Source organism: Oncorhynchus gorbuscha, linkage group LG07, assembly GCF_021184085.1.
Source record: "Oncorhynchus gorbuscha isolate QuinsamMale2020 ecotype Even-year linkage group LG07, OgorEven_v1.0, whole genome shotgun sequence".
Taxonomy (NCBI): Eukaryota; Metazoa; Chordata; class Actinopteri; order Salmoniformes; family Salmonidae; genus Oncorhynchus; species Oncorhynchus gorbuscha.
In genome coordinates this window covers 45,816,134-45,835,615 of record NC_060179.1, presented here as the reverse complement: position 1 = coordinate 45,835,615, position 19,482 = coordinate 45,816,134, and the positions used below count along the sequence as shown (strand labels likewise).

At 41.9% G+C, this 19,482-nt stretch overlaps 1 protein-coding gene across 1 annotated transcript; it reads right to left on the bottom strand.

Annotated features, from left to right (window-relative positions):
• Positions 1-201: 201 nt before the first annotated feature.
• Positions 202-19,150, bottom strand: LOC124039922 (V-type proton ATPase 16 kDa proteolipid subunit). The gene is made up of 3 exons (XM_046356477.1): positions 18,874-19,150; positions 1,403-1,586; positions 202-1,098 (listed from the first exon to the last, which is right to left on the bottom strand). Exons 1-3 carry the CDS (start codon positions 18,944-18,946, stop codon positions 894-896), a joined length of 462 nt encoding a protein of 153 aa, XP_046212433.1. The 5' UTR covers positions 18,947-19,150; the 3' UTR covers positions 202-893.
• Positions 19,151-19,482: the final 332 nt, after the last annotated feature.

Below are 19,482 nucleotides of genomic sequence, written 5' to 3'. Positions count from 1 at the left end.
ATATCTTAGGCATATTACCTGTGCCTAATTCCTACACCAAAACATCACCTGGCTACCCATTTGAATTACACTATGGTACAGCAAGCATGGCACAGTACAAGGAATTTTCAACCAAAATTTAACTTCACGCATGTTTACTGGAAGCGATGTGTGGTGAACAATCTACAGACAAGCAGGGATGAAGAAGCTGGAGAGAAGAAGTTTTGAAAATTACACTTGTGAGACCCAACACTGGGCAACAACCTTTAATGCAATCAGACAGCGGTACAACACATTCGAAACACTGCAATGTTTTCATCCAGATTGAAACAGTTACACAACGCCCACTCCAGCCACACACTAAAGGCAATCTTAAACCAAATAATACATCCAGAGGAACTCCAACCACATCACAGTTAACCCACAGTGCATTAAATCTATAGAATTCATGGGGAATTAGAGATGTTTGCCCCATTTAAACATTTATAAATAAAACAGAAAACAAAAACGTTAAGTCCATACATATTTTCCTTTACAAATAGATCCTCAGACATTTAATGCAGAAATCATGTAAACAGCCAAATCAATGCAGGAGGAGAAAAAGCAGTGGGGACCTTCGGTCAGCTCTAAGACCAGAGGCAGAAACCAGCAAGAAACCTGGCAAGCATGGAGGCTGTAAACCAGTGGGGGGGGGGTCTTCATACATTTTGCAACACACAGGACAGACAAATCACTACATTGCATTTGACTATCAAATTGGGACGACTGTACACATTGTAGAGATAAGACCATATTTATGGAGCCATTTTTTATTATATCATTATTTTGTCATTCATTACATTTTTTATCCAGTATTCTGTTTATTTTTTTCCTCCTTCAGCAACATAAGACAGATTGGTGGAGAGGTTGGTGGTTTATTTCGTGGACAGGATGAGGGCCACGATGAGACCGTAGAGCCCGAGGACCTCGGCAAAGATTAAGATGAGGATCATGCCCACGAAGAGCCGGGGCTGCTGCGCCGTGCCCCGAACCCCCGCATCACCTACAATACCAATTGCAAAGCCAGCTGCCAACCCGCTCAAGCCCACACTCAGCCCAGCACCAAGATGAAGGAAACTCCTACAACACAGAGAGGGACAGGGGATTACCATAGTATCAATACAGTGGATAGGGTTACTATGTCATACCGAATGAACAAATGACAATAGTAAGATGAGAGGTTTTCAATTAAAGACTAACAAAATATTGGGCAACAAAACTATTTTTTTTTAATGGTATATAGATTTAATCTAATATTAATGTCAGGTGTAATGGATTGATGGACCAGTTGCCTCAGAGCCTGTTAGAAGTATTAGGAATTGAGGGGAAATGCAAATGGAGACAGTTTGTAGAAATAAATGGAGGTAGGAGATGTCAGACTGACTTGTAGAGGGTGACCTTCTCGGAGATGTTGTTGGCGATGAGCACCGCTACCACCAAGCCGTAGATGGCTATAATACCCGCCATGACCACTGGAATGATGGACTTCATGATGAGCTCTGGTCTCATCACTGACATGGCAGCAATCCCTGTTCCACTCTTAGCCGTGCCATAGGCTGCTCCCAAGGCTGGGGGGGGAAGAAAATTAGATCCATTGAGATAATACTATAGTAAATATTTCAACACGTTGATTATTCCTCACAAGGGGCTATGCGTTCTATGGAAAACAATGAGCGATGTGGAAGGCGTGTTCCACGACACGCTAACTGAGTGGAACTGACCTTCCAAGGAGTTACATGTACCAAAGAACGCAGAGCCCTGAGTTGATTATCTCCTTCATACAATGGCTATAATTTAACACAATTGACAGAAATGTTTAACATCCACTGAAGTACACTATATATACACAAAAGTATGGACACCCCTTCAAGATTGTGGATTTGGGTATTTCAGCCACTGCCATGCAGTCTCCATAGACAAACATTTGCAGTAGAATGGCCTTACTGAAGAGCTCAGTGACTTTCAACATGGCACCATCATAAGATGCCACCTTTCCAACAAATCAGTCCTTCAGATTTCTCCTTCAGAGCTAAGTGACATTGTGAAGTGGAAACGTCTAGAAGCAACAACGTCTCAGCCGCGAAGTTGTAGGCCACACAAGCTCACAGAACAGGAAAGGCGAGTACTGGAGCGTGTAAAAATACTCGGGTTGCAGCACTCACTACAGAGTTCCACACCGACTCTGGAAGCAATTTCAGCATAAGAACTGTTCATCGGGAGCATCATGAAATGGGTTTCCATGGCTGAGCACCAGCACACAAGCCTAAGATCACCATGCGCAATGCCAATCTAGACAATTATGTGCTTTGGGAGTCCCTTTCCTGTTTCAGCATGACAATTAGTTCAGTTCCTGGATAATAAAGTTGCCGAGCTCAGGGCAAGAGTTTCTTTCCAGAGAGACATCAGGAATTGTAACATACTCGGTTTCACATAAACATGGCTCTCTCGGGATATACTGTCGAAGTTGGTCCAGCAATCTGGATTCGCAGTTCAACGCGCCGACAGGAATAAACAGCTCTCCAGGATGAAGGAAGGGGGTGTACGTTTCATGATTAACAACTCGTGGTAAAATTGTAACATACAGGAACTGAAGTCCTTTTGTTCACCTGACCTAGAATTCCTCAATCAAATGCCAACCGTATTATCGCCGGTTATAGTCAAGGCCGTGTATATCCCTCAAGCCGATACCACGACGGCCCTCACTGGACAAACTGGAAACCATATATCCTGGGTTGAGGTCTACCGATTATGATTTTTCAACGCCGATACCGATTGGAGGACCCAAAAAATAAGAGACGCGATTTTTATATATTTGTAATAATGACAATTACAACAATAATGAATGAACACTAACTTAATACAACACAAATTCAATTTAGACTCAAATAAACATGTTCAATTTCGTTGAAATAATGCAAAAACAAAGTGTTGGAGAAGTGCAATATGTGCCATGTAAACAAAGCTAACGTTTAAGTTCCTTGCTCAGAACATATGAAAGCTTGTGGTTCCTTTTAACATGAGTCTTCGATATTCCCAGGTAAGAAGTTTTAAGTTGTAGTTATAGGACTATTTCTCTATACCATTGTATTTCATATACATTTGACTATTGGATGTTCTAATAGGTACTTTAGTGTTGCCAGCCTAATCTCGGGAGATAGGCTTGAAGTCAAACAGTGCAATGCTTGAAGCACAGCGAAGAGCTGCTGGCAAATGCAGGAAAGTGCTGTTTGAATGAATGCTTACGAGCCTGCTGCTGCCTACCACCGCTCAGTCAGACTGCGCTATCAAATCAGACTTAATTATAATATAATAACAGAAATACAAGCCTTGGGTCATTAATATGGTCAAATCTGGAAACTATCATTTCAAAAACAAAATGTTTATTCTTGCAGTGAAATACAGAACCTTTCCGTATTTTATTTAACGCGTGGCATTCATAAGTCTAAATATTGCTGTTACATTGCGCAACCTTCAATGTTGTCATAATTATGTACAATTCTGGCAAATTAGTTTTGCAACGAGCCAGGCGGCCCAAATTGTTGCATATGAACTCGAGAAGACACAATTTGCCTACTTATCTTTTTTGGGCTAGGTGGAAGCATTTGGAATTTTGGATGAAAAGTATGTCCAAAGTAAACTGCCTGCTACTTAGGCCCAGAAGCAAGGATATGCATATAATTGGTAGATTTGGATAGAAAATTCTAACGTTTCCAAAACTGTTAAAGTAATGTCAGAGTATAACAGAACTGGCAGGCAAAAATAGCAGGTAAAAAACTGAGGAAAATCCATCCAGGAAGTGCTATTATTTTGAAATGGGTGTTTCTCCATTGAAAGACTATCCACCATTTAAAGAGATAGAATCTGGGTTCTGTACCCTATGGCTTCCACTAGCTGTGAACAGTCTTTAGACATGGTTTCAGGTCTTTAGTCTGAAGAATGAGCAGTTTCAATGAGGCCAACGGAAAATCCTCAACCTGTTTGGTGCGCAATCCTGAGAGCGCGTCTTTGTTTCTCTTTAATATTGACAACGCTATTGTCCAGTTGAAATATTGATTCTTTAGACTAAACCCGAGGATTGATTATAAACATCGTTTGAAATGTTTCTACGAACTTTACAGATATTATTTGGAATTTGTCTGCATTTCAGCCATTGGATTACTGTACAAAACGCACATTTTCGGAAATAAAGAGGGACTTTATCGAACAAGATGTGTAACTGGGAGTTTTGTGAGTGCAACCATATAAAGACCAAAGGTAAGTGATTAATTTTATTACTATTTCTGACTTGTGTGACTAATCTACTTGGCTTGGTTACGGTTTGTAATGTTGTGTGCCGAGCGCTGTCCTCAGATAGTCGCATGGTTCGCTTTTGCCATAAAGCCTTTGAAATCTGACATGGCGGCTGGATTAACAGGTTAATATTTATTTTGATGTATTGCACTTGTGATTTCATGAAAGTTAAATATTTAGTCATTTAATTTGGCGCTCTGCAATTTCACCGGACGCTCGCGTCCCACTGATCCATAAGAAGTTAAGAAATTCATGTTAGCAGGAAATATTAACTAAATATGCAGGTTTAAAAGATATATACTTCTGTGTGCTGATTTTAAGAAGGGCATTGATGTTTATGGTTAGGTACATTTGTGCTTTTTTCACAAATGCACTTGTTAAAATCACCCGTTTGGTGAAGTAGGCTGTGATTCAATGATAAATTAACAGGCACTGCATCGATTATATGCAACGCAGGACAAGCTAGATAAACTAGTAATATCCTCAACCATGTGTAGTTAACTCGTGATTATGTTAAGATTGATATTTTTTTAAACAAGATAAGTTTAATGCTAGCACCTTACCGTGGCTCCTTGCTGCACTCGCATAAGAGGTAGTCTGCCTGCCATGCAGTCTCATGGAGTGCAATGTAGTCGGCCATAAATGCAGATTACCAATTATGAAAACTTCAAATCCACCCTAATTAAAAATCCGCCACCGATTAGTCAGTCGACCTCTAATCCTGAAGCTGCATTCATTGTAGCTGGAGATTTTAACAAAGCAAATTTGAGGAAAGGCTGCCTAAATTCTATCAGCATATTGAATCTAGTGCTCGCGATGGAAAAACAGTTGATCACTGTTACTCCAACTTCCGGGATGCATACAAGGCCCTCCCTCGCCCTCCTTTAGGCAAATCAAACCATGACTCAATTTTGCTCCTACCTTCCAAAAGTCAGAAATTCAAACAGGGAGTACCCTTGCTAAGGACTATTCAATGCTGGTCTGACCAATCGGAATTCACACGTCAAGATTGTTTTGATCACGCAAACTGGGATATGTTCTGGGTAGCTTCCGAAAAATAAATATTGACGAATACATAGACTGTGACTGTTCTCAGAACGTGTATAGGAGATGTACCCACTGCGACAATTAAAACCGATCCAAACTAGAAACTTGTGTATAGATGGAAGCATTCGCGCAAAACTGAAAGTGTGAACCACCCCATTTAACGATGGCAAGGCAACTAGGAATATGGCAATACCCATTCCCTCCGCAAGGCAATCAAAACATCAGTATAGAGAAAGTGGAGTCGCAATTGAACCGCTCAGACAAGAGACGTGTGGCAGCGTCTACAGACAGACTACAGAAGGAAAACCAGCCACGTTGCGGACACTGACGTCTTGCTTCCGGACAAACTAAACACCTTCTGCTTTGAGGATAACAGTTTCACCGACGCTGCCCGCTACCAAGGACTGTGGGCTCTCCTTGTCCATAGCCGACGTGAGTAAGACATTTAAAAGCGTTAACCCTCACAAGGCTGCCGGCCCAGACAACAGCCCTTGCCACGTCCTCAGAGCATGCGCAGACCAGTTGGCTGGTGTGTTCACTGACATATTCAATCTTTCCCTATCCCAGTCTGCTGTCCCCGCATGCTTGAAGATGGCCACCATTGTTCCTTTACCCAAGAATGCAAAGGTAACAGAACTAAATGACTATTGCTCCATAGTACTCACTTCTGTAATGAAGTGCTTTGAGAGACAAGTCAAGGATCATATCACCTCCACCTCACCAGTCACCCTAGACCAACTTCAATTTGCTTACCATCCCAATAGGTTCATATTCAATGCAATCACCTTCACCATCCCATCTGGACAAGACGAATACCCATGTAAGAATCCTGTTCATTGACTATAGCTCAGCATTCAACACCATAGTATCCTCCAAGCTCATCATTAAGCTCAAGGCCCTCCTTGTACACCCATGACTGCATGGCCAAGCATGCCTCCAACTCAATCAAGTTTGCAGACAACAGTAGTAGGCTTGCTTACCAACAACGAGACAGCCTATAAGGAGGTGGTGAGGGCCCTCGGAGTGTGGTGTCTCACTCAACAAAACAAAGGTGATTGTGGACTTTGGGAAACAGAGGGAGTACCCCCCTATCCACATTGATGGGACAGCAGTGGAGAAGGTAGAAAGTTAAGTTACTCTGCGTACACATCACTGAAACGGTCCACCCACACAGGTAGTGTGGTGAAGGCGCAATAGCACCTCTTCAACCTCACGTGGCTGAAGAAATTTGTCTTGTCACCTAAAACTTTAACAGATGCACAATTGAGAGCATCCTGTCGGGCTGGCTGTATCACCACCTGTTACAGCAACTGCATGGCCCACAACCTCAGGGCTCTCCAGAGGGTGGTGCTGTCGGCACAAGACATCACTGGGGGCAAACTGCATGCCCTCCAGGACACCTACAGTCACAGGAAGGTCAAAAAGACCATCAAGGACAACAACCACCCAAGCTACTGCCTGGTCACCCCGCTATTATCCAGAAGGCAAGGTCAGTACAGGTGCATCAAAGCTGGGACCGAGAGACTGAAAAATAGAAACTCTCAAGTACATCAGGCTTAAATGGCCATCTCTAGCACAGATAGGCAGCAGTCTATATACACAGACTTGAAGTCATTGGACACTTTAATAATGTTTACATATCTTGCATTACTCATCTCATATGTTTATACTGTATTATATGCTACTCATCCATATTTATAGATTCTTAATTACATTTCTTTACTTGGATTTGTGTGTAGAGTATGTTGTAAGAAATTGTTAAATATTGCCGCACTGTCGGAACTAGAAGCACAAGCATTTCGCTACACCCACAATAACATCTGCTAAAAATGTGCACGCATACATTTAAAAAAAGTGTCGATCTGTGTGGAAGAAGTTGACTGGCATGCACAGAGCCCTGACCTCAACCCCATCGAACATCTTTGGGATGAATTGGAACGCCGAGTGGCCAACCTCACTAATGCTTGTAGCTGAATGCAAACAAGTCCCCGCAGAAATGTTCAAACATCTAGTAGGAAGCCTTCCCAGAAGAGTGAAGGCTGTTATAGCAGCAGGGGGGGGGGGGGGGGGGGGGGGATCTCCATATTAATGCCCATGATTTTGTAACGGGGGATCTTCAAAAAGCAGGTGTCCACATACTAGCTTCACTACAAGTCCAAAAGTAAGTTTACTAGATATATACAGTAGTTACAGTGGTAACCTAACAAACAGACTTGCTAGTTTAGTTAACCAAACCATCAGTCCAACTTGCAATTACAAAAATCGAATTCAACAATACCAACACTATTTTCACTTAGACTTTTGCTTTAAAAAGCAGCTCAAATAAAACATTTAAAAAATGTACTACAGCCATTGAATTCTACCGTGCAAATATACCATAAGTTTAGGGAAATAATGCATGCTCTAGAATGCCCTTCAAGCCAATCGGGAGTACGCAACAATACCATGATATAATTATGTACCATTTAATTCTGTGATTAGAGAAATGTACAAATAGAGTAGAATACAGAGTTGAGCAATATGGAGGAACTGAAATCGATTAGGTAACAAATTCACAACTCCATAGATTATGTTCCCTGTCTAAGGGCAACGTAGCTACAGCTGGGAAATTCTTGTGTATGAGGAAATGACCAGCATCATGTTCTCCCACACTGAAAATGAGCTTGACTGCAAATCTCAAACCAGTCTCTCCATTTAACAGCTACGGTTCAGGGCAAATTCTCTCCTCCTCAACCCATAGATACGAACAGGGAACAGAGAGCTGAGGTTAACCCTGTCCATTCAATGGCTTTAAAAAATATATAACTTTTTTTTAAAGGCTTTCATCCTGTGCAAGAGTGGCAGAAATCTAAATCACTCCACCTCCCTGACTGCCTGAAGAATAGACTCATTAGGTTCTCCATACAGGAAGCTGCTGACTTCAGACCAGCAGAATGTCACATCCCTGCAGAAGCTCAGAAAGGACACAAACCAGCACCAGTTGCCACAGAAACAATCGGATGTCACATTGGCAGCACTCAATAAAATAGATTACATTTCTATGGCAGCGTTACCAGTGTCGTGTAAAAACATTCCCAGCTTGAAAATTCACGTTCTGATCAATTGTGACGTTATGTTTGAAAACGTATGTGACATCTAAACCGTTTGAGCTAGAAAGTTTTGGACCGTTCGAATAAGCTGCGACTCAAACATGAACGGGTTTCCCTTTCTGCACTACAACACCCACAAAATTCAGTGGACTAGTCCGAAGTCGGACCCCTCGGCGTGCCAATAATATTTTTTACTCACGAGGTCTAACACCTGAAACATTAGAAACTATTTGGAGCCAGGTTTAGAAAGCTGAGACTCACAAAAGCATTGTCCACTTTGCTCTATGCCCACTTTGCTCTATGCCCACAAGCTTCATCTGAAGTCGGAACCGAGAACAATCAGAACGTGAAAATTAATAGGACATTTAATTGGGAACTTTTAGCTGGGAACATTTTTACATAACAAGCTGCAGCAGGGCACTAATGTAATAGAGGCCCAGCAGAATGCAGAGTCAGCACGCCGACAGGAGGCTCAAAACGACAGACCAGGATGCAGACAGCCAGAGTGCCAACGTCTGCAGGAGAGGCAGAACAGCGTTGTGATAAAAATCAATACTCTCATGGGCCTCTAAAAATGGATGTGCTCGGTCGGGGGGGGGGTTTGACAGGCCGCCATGGTCGTGAATCATGCCGAATGGGCTGACGAGATTACTCCCACAGTGAGATCACGCTAAACTGAAAGCCCTGAGGTGGCTACGACTGACCAGAGCGTCTAATATGCAACCTAAGTTGCAGCTACTGCCTGAGCCACTCTTCCCTTAGCATTGTGCAAGAAGGACGACACTGGACAAGATACATATTATGTTTGCCTCAACCCAGCAAGGAGTGCTAAGAAGCTCCAGGATATAACAGTATGTGAATGTGACTTCAAATAGCCTAGGAGAAAGTATGCCCAAAAGGAGTGAATTATCCAGTTCGATGTGTTACACGTGGAGATTTGCATTCACTGTGTAAATATTAAAACAGAGTTTGACTCCCTAGACCTTTAAAATCTCTAAACAGGTCTCTTGCACTGCAGACTGACCACAAAACCCAGGGAATATGGAATGGGTGGTGGATCAATGATGCTCCTTTGTGAATGTCTATGGTCAGCCTCCATGAGTACTAAAGGGAACATTGGATTCATCTTAGACTATGCCCTCTCTCTATGAGTGAGTCCTTGTGTGTGCAGAATGAAAAGGACAGTCTGATTTTTTTTTTTGCTTGATCCCATTTTCCCCCCCATTTTGTTTTTCTAGGTTCTCACTCTTAAAAAAATATAAAAAGTGAAACAAAAAGAAATGTCCACAACGCTTAAACCACTTGTCTGTGGAAAATCTACAAAATGTAGAATTTCAGGTGTAGTTGCCCTTTAATTAAATTGTGCACCAGCCAGAGACGGTTGCCTGGATAGCGATATTTCAGTAGCACTCATCTGGTTGCAGAGTTAGCAAAACAAAATGGCCACTGGATTGATGCAGAATGATATCATGATTATTTGCAAGTTAGGCAAAGACTAGAGGTATTCACAGGTCCAAAAAGTTGGACCCCGTTCCGAAATGGACATAAATACATTTAAATATAGAGACCCATTCTGAACGGACCCGAGGAAACCAGACATGGTCGAATCTAGACCCTGTTCGTACAGTGATGAAAGCAGCAGAAATGTCATTTAAGCTACTTTATTAACCGGAGCAGATAAGGCGCAAAAGGAGGGAGAGAAAAGTCTCGCTCTAGCAGACTGGGTAGGGGCCGTGCTTGTGGATAAGTGCTTGTGGATAAGTGACGAGGGAGGTAGAGAGCAACTAACTAAGCAGACTCACGCTATAGTAAACTAATAGCTGCCATTTCTAGGTTATTTATCGAATGATTACATAGTAAGTCTTGACTGCATCAAACCAGGAGGCACTAGTTAAGCTAGCAAATGTTAGTTGAGGCTGCAGTGCATGCACTCATCCTAGTGTTACAAATAACTCCATTCAGAATATTACGCATCAGCCTACCTCTTGGCTCTTGGTAGTTGTAGCCTATCCTTCTCCTTTAACTGTCAATTCCATCAATTTATTAGATGTCCCAACATGTCACACACAGACAGAGGCTCTATGAGTGTAGCTTATTGCTGCTTTGATGAAGTCAGTTAACAGTACACATACCCGAGACAATCATATCAGATCTGACCCAGACCCATGACATTTAGAATTCTGGTTCCAGACCCCGCTAGGGTCCTTGATCGGGGCTCGGGTACAGGTGGATCCGTGAAGACCTCTAGCATAGGCAACTTTCTAGGTGGCTAACATATAATTGAGGTTTTTGGGAAAGGCTTTCCATTTACCAGAATATGGTTGTCATTACATTAGCATCGTCGTTAATGGCTACACAAAGAGGTAGACAATCACGCACACAGACAGGGGCATTCCTTTGTTGTTGCCTATTCAGAAAGTTTAAGGAAAATACAAATCACTGATGCTTTGTGTTCACGTTCTTGGGCAAACTAAAGAATGTTTTAAGTTCAATACATTTAGTGAATTTCCTACTAAGTTCAATACGTTTTTTTAATATGGTTGGAATCACGGAATTGCATTTTGCCTGGATTCCGTCTGCAACGCAGATTTTTTTGCCCTAGCATTGGCACAGCAGCCACAGAGTGAAAGAGAATAGCATATTTCAACATGGTTCTTCAAGAATTTGCAGATACTTCACATGGAAGAATGCAAATATGTCCTTTCAGTGGGTGGCTAATAAAATTTGAATCAATAAAACCATCCATCTCTTAAAGTAGGTATTCCCACCAATCTAGCTTTGTTGCATCCAACCAAACAACAAAAGCAGTCCAACTGACTACTTGGTTAACAGTAAAGTCAACAAGAACATTTTAGGTATGTCAGCCCTTGAACATGCTTCAGGACACATCCTGTGGCATGTAGCCTCAAGACATTTCATACAGGTATCCAGAGAGCTTCCATGTACTGTCAAGGCAGCCTGAAACAAGGCAGTGTCTCTGGAGCTGTGTGTAACGGTGGCTCTAGACTAGAGGTGGCTGGCAAATCCTTAAAATATGCACATCGCAGCCAGCCACCCCACCCGCCAGACCCCTACACAGACTTATTTGTCACAAGACTGATACCATCTAAGCAAGGTTAAGTTATTCTGCTCCAACCTTGTCAGACCATTGAACAGATTCACACATTTAAGTGAGGCAGTGTCACACATTAGTGAATTTTTAAGACAAAGTAATATCAAATTAGAGGCATTAAATAAAACTTAACTTCATATTCAACACATGTGAAAGAGGTGTTTCCAATGACATCAGAGTGCAATTTTAACCAATGAGTAGGCATTGCCTAACAATAGTCTACTAATGTCATTGTAAACACTTAAATTCCTCTTTTTTACTACAGAACATAGAAATGTGCCATGTTCACATATGTTGATGTTGGTTGGTGAGGAGATTAATGAAGTTGGAATATATCCCTATTTAGACCTGATGCATGTACTGAAGACTGGTGTAATAGCCTAGCACCTTTCTCAATCCCTCGTGGTAGGGAAGTCTATCCACAGAAGGGTTGATGTTACAGCTAGGGCCGTTAGTGACCGTACTACGGCAACGGTCACACGTCATGATGGCAGATCCACTCTAATTCACATACTGCCCCAACAAATCCAGAGATGATGCAATCTCTATTGAACTCCACACTGGAACATAACCAAGCTACTGTAAGAATACTTTAAGATAATAGGTCAATGGGGAATTACCGCTCAATGGAAATAGTTGTGTATTAATTCCTCCTCTGCGTTGTTGGGAATGGCACGTAAGGAAGCATTTCACCGTTAGTCTACACCGGTTGTTTCCAACGCATGTGACATAACATTTGATGCCAATAGGAGAAAAGCAGGAAGAAAAAGTAGGAAGCGTGTACATCAATATATGCAGTGATTGGTTGAGTCAACTGACTGCAAAAAAATTATTCCATTGCATGCATTAGCCACATTACTATGGAAATTGCATGACAATTCCAGGCAGCCATTGAGAGTGTACCCGTGAGTTTACCAGTCAAATTGCCAGGGTTAGAGATTCGACTGTGCTCGTCACAGCCAGTCAGCGCCTGGACCGACTACCGACCAAGAGCAGGGGCCTGACACAGATGAGGCTGCAGACATAACAGGCCACTACCCTGTCGATACGACGCAGGCTCAACTGATGACCAACAACTCTGAGCAGCAATCGCCACCGCGCCCAATGAAATCTAACCTGTTATCAAATGATTAGGTCATTGATTTTGCTTTAAAACTAAATTAAAACCCATGGTAGTATTCCAAGTAGGGCTGACCCCATTTAGTCGACTGTTTGGTCTCATACATACATTGTTTGGCACACGAGACACCCGTCTGACTCACACCTGTCTCAGTGGACTAATCCATTGCGTAAAACGCAGGGATGGCACACCAGTATCACCAATAGTACATTTACTATTCTACAATGTTAGTTTGGTTAGGGTCATTTGTTAATGCATTCAATATATTATTTCAGTCTTTTACTGTTCATTGTCGGAGTAGACAAGTTGTTTGCTGGCCGCACAACCTAGGCTACGCTTGTGAGGAACACATTTTAGCTTATTTCATTCCATTTACAATTATTTTGTTTGTAGCACTCATGTCACTCAATGTTGAGTAAGGTACACACTACCAAGTGAGCTATTTCACAGATTTCAGTCACACAGTAATAGCGTCACTGCTATTAGCTTCACCACATACATACTATGGAACGCCGTTTGGGTCTTTGCAATCAAAAAATTGAGTAGCACTGTCAAAGCTGTACAAAAAAAAATGTCTGCAAACAAGCAAACGCTGGCCACGAACGATGCATTTACAATACAGCATTGGTAATAAAGCACTCATTTGTTCGACCGCAACAACTGGGGTAGCTAGCTCCAACACAACCAGCCTGAAAACAATGACCAGTTGAAACTGCAGTAATTTTCATTATTCTTAGCAATGATTTAAGAAACCTTGTGAGTAGGTATTAGCTAGGTTGCCACTTGTAGCTTCATCTGGCTAGTGATGCTCGACCGGACCGGGTTGTGAAGCTAGCCACACTAAGGAGTAGGCACAAGTAGAATTTGCAGTTTGCCTTCAAAATAAAATTGTCATTGACAGTGATGCAAATGAATACAAATGATTACTTTTATTTTGAATGCTAACTATTGTGGCTTGCTTCACATAGATGGGTCCAACCATTAATCAAATAAGAACTGTTTAATAAAGTAGGGTTATTTTAGATGACACCTAGCTACATAGTTAACTAACTACAGCTACTGAAACATTATGTTGTGTTATTTGACATGCATCTTTGACACAAACATTCCATATAAATCCTGGTTGAGAATGAAACGACTGAACAAAACAGCAAGTACGTGAAAAAAAGAAATAGGTTGAATGGGGACATAAACGGCAACAAAACTGTCAGTGTGGTGTGTGTAACCTTTATTTAACTAGGCAAGTCAGTTAAGAACAAATTCTTATTTACAATGATGGCCCGGACGACGCTGGCCCAATTGTGCACCGCCCTATGGGACTCCCAATCACGGCCGGACGTGATACAGCCTGGACTGTAGTGTCGCCTCTTGCACTGAGATGCAGTGCCTTAGACCGCTGCGTCCATGTGTGTTAACTATTTAACTGTACTAGAACGCTTAAAAAGGTTGGTAAAAATGTTTATATCGGTATTGTTTTGGCACGGACGATATCGGTCAAAAGTGTGTGTATTTAATCAGTGCTTAAAGCATCAGACAAGCCAAGTAGCCTACATATAGTTAGTTAAACACATTGTAAAATTTAGACAATTAGTCGAAAGAACAGACTACTCCCGGTCGACCAAAGTTTGCATTTTATTTGTTGTCAGGGACTGCCCTAGTTCCAAGGCTATTCATGATGCCTCTACTACAAGAGAGACTAACCAACATTTGTGATTCCGTTACGGTGCCTCCACCTTGCAAGAGTTGATACCTCCCACTTCGAGTCAAGACATGAAAGACTAATTAACTAGGAACTGCAGTAATATGAAATTAGTGTGAGACTGTCTTCACAGGCTGCTGTATAATGCACAGTTCACATATGTTTCAGTGGGTGTGCTTAACCACGTTCTCAAAGAAAAATCAACTCCAGTCTACAATTATTACCTTTTAAATTATCATGAAGCACAATATAGGCAATGGTTTACAAATGCATACACAAATCAGTAGATAATGTGTAAATTACCAGTTTGTTTCTCAATCATGGTAGTGGTGGTGTTGTAGTGACGTCGCATGATGGCAGGCTCACGTTTCCTGTAAGGAAACTTAATGCTCCTGGGCCTGAAATCACCGGTGTCCCCCCTCCAGATCACTCCCAGCCACAGGGGCTACCCACGCTGGCCTGTGCTATCGCTACCCATAGGAGCTCTGCGTCAGCACTAAACGCATATAGGGCTCATACTAGGTTAGCCTCTTGCTAGTATGTTTCCTACATACAGTAACTACACATTGGGTATAAATGATGAATGCATTTTAGTGCAATCAATAGTTTCCTCATATTACTTGCAATAATTTCACCTGACAGGAACCTCTAAGTGAGAGGGTCACACACCCAGCAACAGCTTTGAAGAGGAGTAAAATTGGGAATATTTAACGCAAACTGACAACTGGAATCACCCTTCCACCACAAGTCATTACAGAGTTGAATTAACTACAATAGACAGGCGGCATGCCGCCACCACACAGCACAGTAAAGGAGAAAATAGTGTCACAACCTCCAGCTCCTAGAGTAGCTGCACGATTCAATATCCCCAGTAGGTCAAGCCCTCTATATTAGGGTTGCATGTTTTGGTTTTTGAGTTAACCAACTCATCATGAAGCTTTGATAAATGTAGTCAGCTGTGTAGCGCTACAGCAAAAACGCGTACACCCAGGGAGAGGCTTTCGGACTGTGTTTGGGAAATCCTGCTCTATAACATAACTTAGTAGCATGTCAATTTCCTACTACATGCTGCATCACACAACCAGCTTTGCCACATGTAGCCTAAGCTATACTACAAGACTACAGGGGCTATTGATAAAAGCCACTTCAACAATTATTAAATAAGGCAAAACAGTACTCAGTACAAAAATGTCAAATTAACCATAAGGAATCGATTCCGGCCTAGTGATGGTCCAAAACATGTCTCTTGCAATCAAAGGCACAGTTGATTGGTAATTTGATGTTGTGAGGTAGCATATTGTTAAATGCTTTGAGTGAATGCATCAGACCGAACATGATAAAAATAAAAGATAAACACTTATCCATCCCTGTCCTTGTTTGTCACAAGATCACTAGACAGTTGTTTCTATACTCTCACTTGTCCCTGAGGCCATCCAGGATATGAGCAAGCAATCAAATAAATGCACTGACATTATGCCAACGTGGCTCAAACGATGGCAATTCCTAAAAGTCTTGACTCATCACTTTAGCTTGTTCTCCTACTGGTAGAGCTGAGCGATTGGTGCTTTGAGGTTGTTTCGGGTTTGAGTATTAAAATATATTATTGCAATCTTAATTTAAAAAAAAATAATGTTGTTTGAATGCTGTAATAGAAAACAATTCAAGTCCTACGGATGTTAGCGACTGCTCATCACTTAACCATCACATTACGCCAATAAAACATTTCACTTGTGTATATTACATTTGTTTTAGGCTTATTTGACAACTATTTCTTTCAGTCCAAGTCATCAGCTTATCACTATAGAGCTGCTGCCTATGCGGTCTGACAAACACTATTTTAGTAGTTCTTCAAAGTAAGGTATACTTTTGACTGCTGAACACCAACTATCAATCTTTGAGGTATCGCTACCTGAAAATAAATCAAAGAAACTGCTCGCTCTCTCCCGATCACGTTCTACTGTCTCTCGTCTCAGTCTGGACAAGTAGGTGCGCAATGGATGCTGGTCATTGTAGTTAATTATGTTTTCTGAGCTAAACTATGTAGAATATTGGTTGTTGGAAACTACAACTCCCTACTACATAGTACAGTTTGGGCTCAATCTGATTTACACTACATATCAAAAAGTAGGTAGACACCTGCTCACGGAACATCTCATTTCAAAGTCATGAGTATTAAAATGGAGTTGGTCCCCCCCCATTGCTACTATAACAGCCTCCACTCTTCTGGGAAGGCTTTCCACTAGATGCTGAAACATTGCTGCAGAGACTTACTTCCATTCAGCCACAAGAGCATTAGTCAGGTCAGCCACTGATGTTGGGTGATTAGGCCTGGCTCGCTGTCTGCGTTCTAATTCATCCCAAAGGTGTTTGATGGGGTTGAGGTCAGGGCTCTGTACAGGCCAGTCAAGTTCTTCCACAACAAAATGGTTTGTCTCTCGCCTTGTGCACGGGGGCATTATCATGCGGAAACAGTTCCCCAAACTGTTGCCACAAAGTCAGAAGCACAGAATAGTCTAGAACAGGTGTTCTTAAACTTTATCAGCCTGGGACCCAAATGAGATTGAGTCGCCGAGCTGACAAGGTAAAAATCTGTCGTACTGCCCGTGAGCAAGGCAGTTTAACCCACTGTTCCCCGGGCGCCGTGCATGTCTATTAACGCAGCCCCCACACCCCTCTGGGTTAAATGCAGAAGACATTTCAGTTGAAGGCATTCAGTTGTACAACTAGTAGCACTATGCACAAAGCTGGTGTAGCCAGCAGATCCAACCTGCTTGCTAACAGCTGCACTAAAGTCAGACAGCATTCCTGTGTATATTAAGACACTGTGGATATGGCTCAGAAAACATACCTCAATTAAGGTGTGTACCCCAAACTGTTACACTAAGAACATTGAAAGTTTACTTAAACTGCAGTTTGTCTTCATGCTAGCTAGCAGTAGCAACAGCCCACGTTGCGTTGAGCAACAAAATAGCTGATTGGCTGACACTGCCAACCCAAAATGGCTGCTGTGGCTTATGCGCTTCGTAAGGGACAGCTAATGTAAAAAGTTGGGATAAATCAGAGTACATCCCTGGATTGAGGTACAGTTTCAGTGCCATATCTCTTGCCAGCTCTTTGGGTATCAAAGGAATGTTGTTTGACCCTAGTGCAGCTGTAAACAAGCTGATTGAATTGTGGTATGTCGCAAACAATTGAGAAATTACCTATCGACGCACATTTTTCAAACATTATTTTGGAGGTGTGGTTACTGGTAAAGAAACAGTTTAACAAAATACTGGGCAACTTGATTAGCTAGTTGTTGTCTTATTTAGAGGCATTTTTCACCTAGTCCCAGTTTGTTCTACCTTACAATGCCTGCTTTGTTATTGTTGGAAATGACACCTGCCCACGTTGCTGGTAGTTAAAAATGTTAACAAAAAACTACTTGTGGAACTGAGGTCATCCCATTGTTTACTATAGGGAAATAGGTATGTCTGTCTATTATATGTCTGTCTATTAATTTAGCCAAATATCTCGCAATTTGTATATCTTTGAATCAATTTCAATCTTCTCTTTCATAATTATGTAAGGCTGGGCAGCATACTCTGTCATCATCAATTGCTAGCCCCAAAATACCTTTTGTCCTTGTAACGCTGTGCCCCCCCACTGTTTTCCTATGGAGAGGCATGCTGGTACATTTCGCCAAATATCTCGCAATGTGTATATTTAGATTGTCAAGTCGGACACCATTTTAGTCAGGATAATATCGTCTTTCTAATTACATAAGGGTGGGCAGCGTACTCTGCTTTCGTCGATCAGAAACAGCAAATGTTTGCTCTCTATGCAGACATAAGCACACTTGGCACCATTGTGGTGGGGATTTTAACTTTCTACACGAGTTATTTTTCCGTTTCGTTCTAAGAACATATTGTAGTGGTAAAATACAGGGATACATCTTTGGGTGCCATTAAGGCTCAATTGAACAGTAAGCATCACTCCAGTTAACAGGCTCTGCGGAGGTAATTTACTATGGGATCGGGCTAGTGTTCCAGCTCAGACAACCTTCTGACATGTCCAGCCTTGGGTGAATTTAGACTCCTATTGTCCAGCCTACTCAACGTGACATACGCCAATGACAATTCATGGACTCTCGTCCAACTCCATCCCTTGGTTACCTGTCCGACCAACGTTAGCTTTACCTGGCTAACTAGAATATGTATTAGATAGCAAGGCTGTATTTGTACTGAACTGGGTAGTTATGAGAACGAGTTTCGATAAAAGCTAACTTACATTCACTACGCAGATACATGACTCAAGTGCGTACACGCTAAGTTAGCTATGCAGCTAGTCAACTGGGTTAACTTGCTACGTAGCTAATTAGCTGGGTTAGCTAGCTCGTTCGCTGTCACGCTAGCCGTTTCTGTGCTGGTTTCAGGCATTAGAGATGCGGTTTGAATGGACACATACCAATTTAAATGTAGCTATGGTAAAGATAGTAATGGAATTGTGTGATAATTACCGCTGAAAACCATAGCTGCAGAGGCACCCATCACTGCGAAGAACGGAGAGTATTCGGGGCTTTCGGACGACATTCTCTGTTTAAAAGAACACGGACTACCAAACGGATATTGCGGTTCCCCTTAATGGCTTATCGACTACACCTATCGAAGGCCACACGCTCTTTAAATGTAAACCTATGTAGCTAACTAGAGATGTAATTGGACTAGTCACGAATCTTCTGCTAAATACACGGCGGAGCAGCAGCACAAAATGGTGAGGCGGAAAATATCACCTGACTGGCCAAACCCCTTCAACTACTATATGTAGGGGAGGCGCTCACAAGTACCTCCAATAATGATTTACTGCAGCACATCAAATTGGATTTAAATGACAAATAAACAATTTGATATATTTCTGATTTAACCCATCCAAAGTAAATGCTTTATTTTTAGATTATGTCCATTCTTTTTTAAGGTAATCCCCTATTGTAGTCTATTTTGGTGTGCTCCGCTGCAGGGTTTCCCTTTGAAATCTAGCTAGGCATTCAGTGACTAAATTCCCCATATTGAGTGGCTAAACTGTACAATGCCGTTATGAAATCATTCAAATTGATTTCTGCATTTGGCAC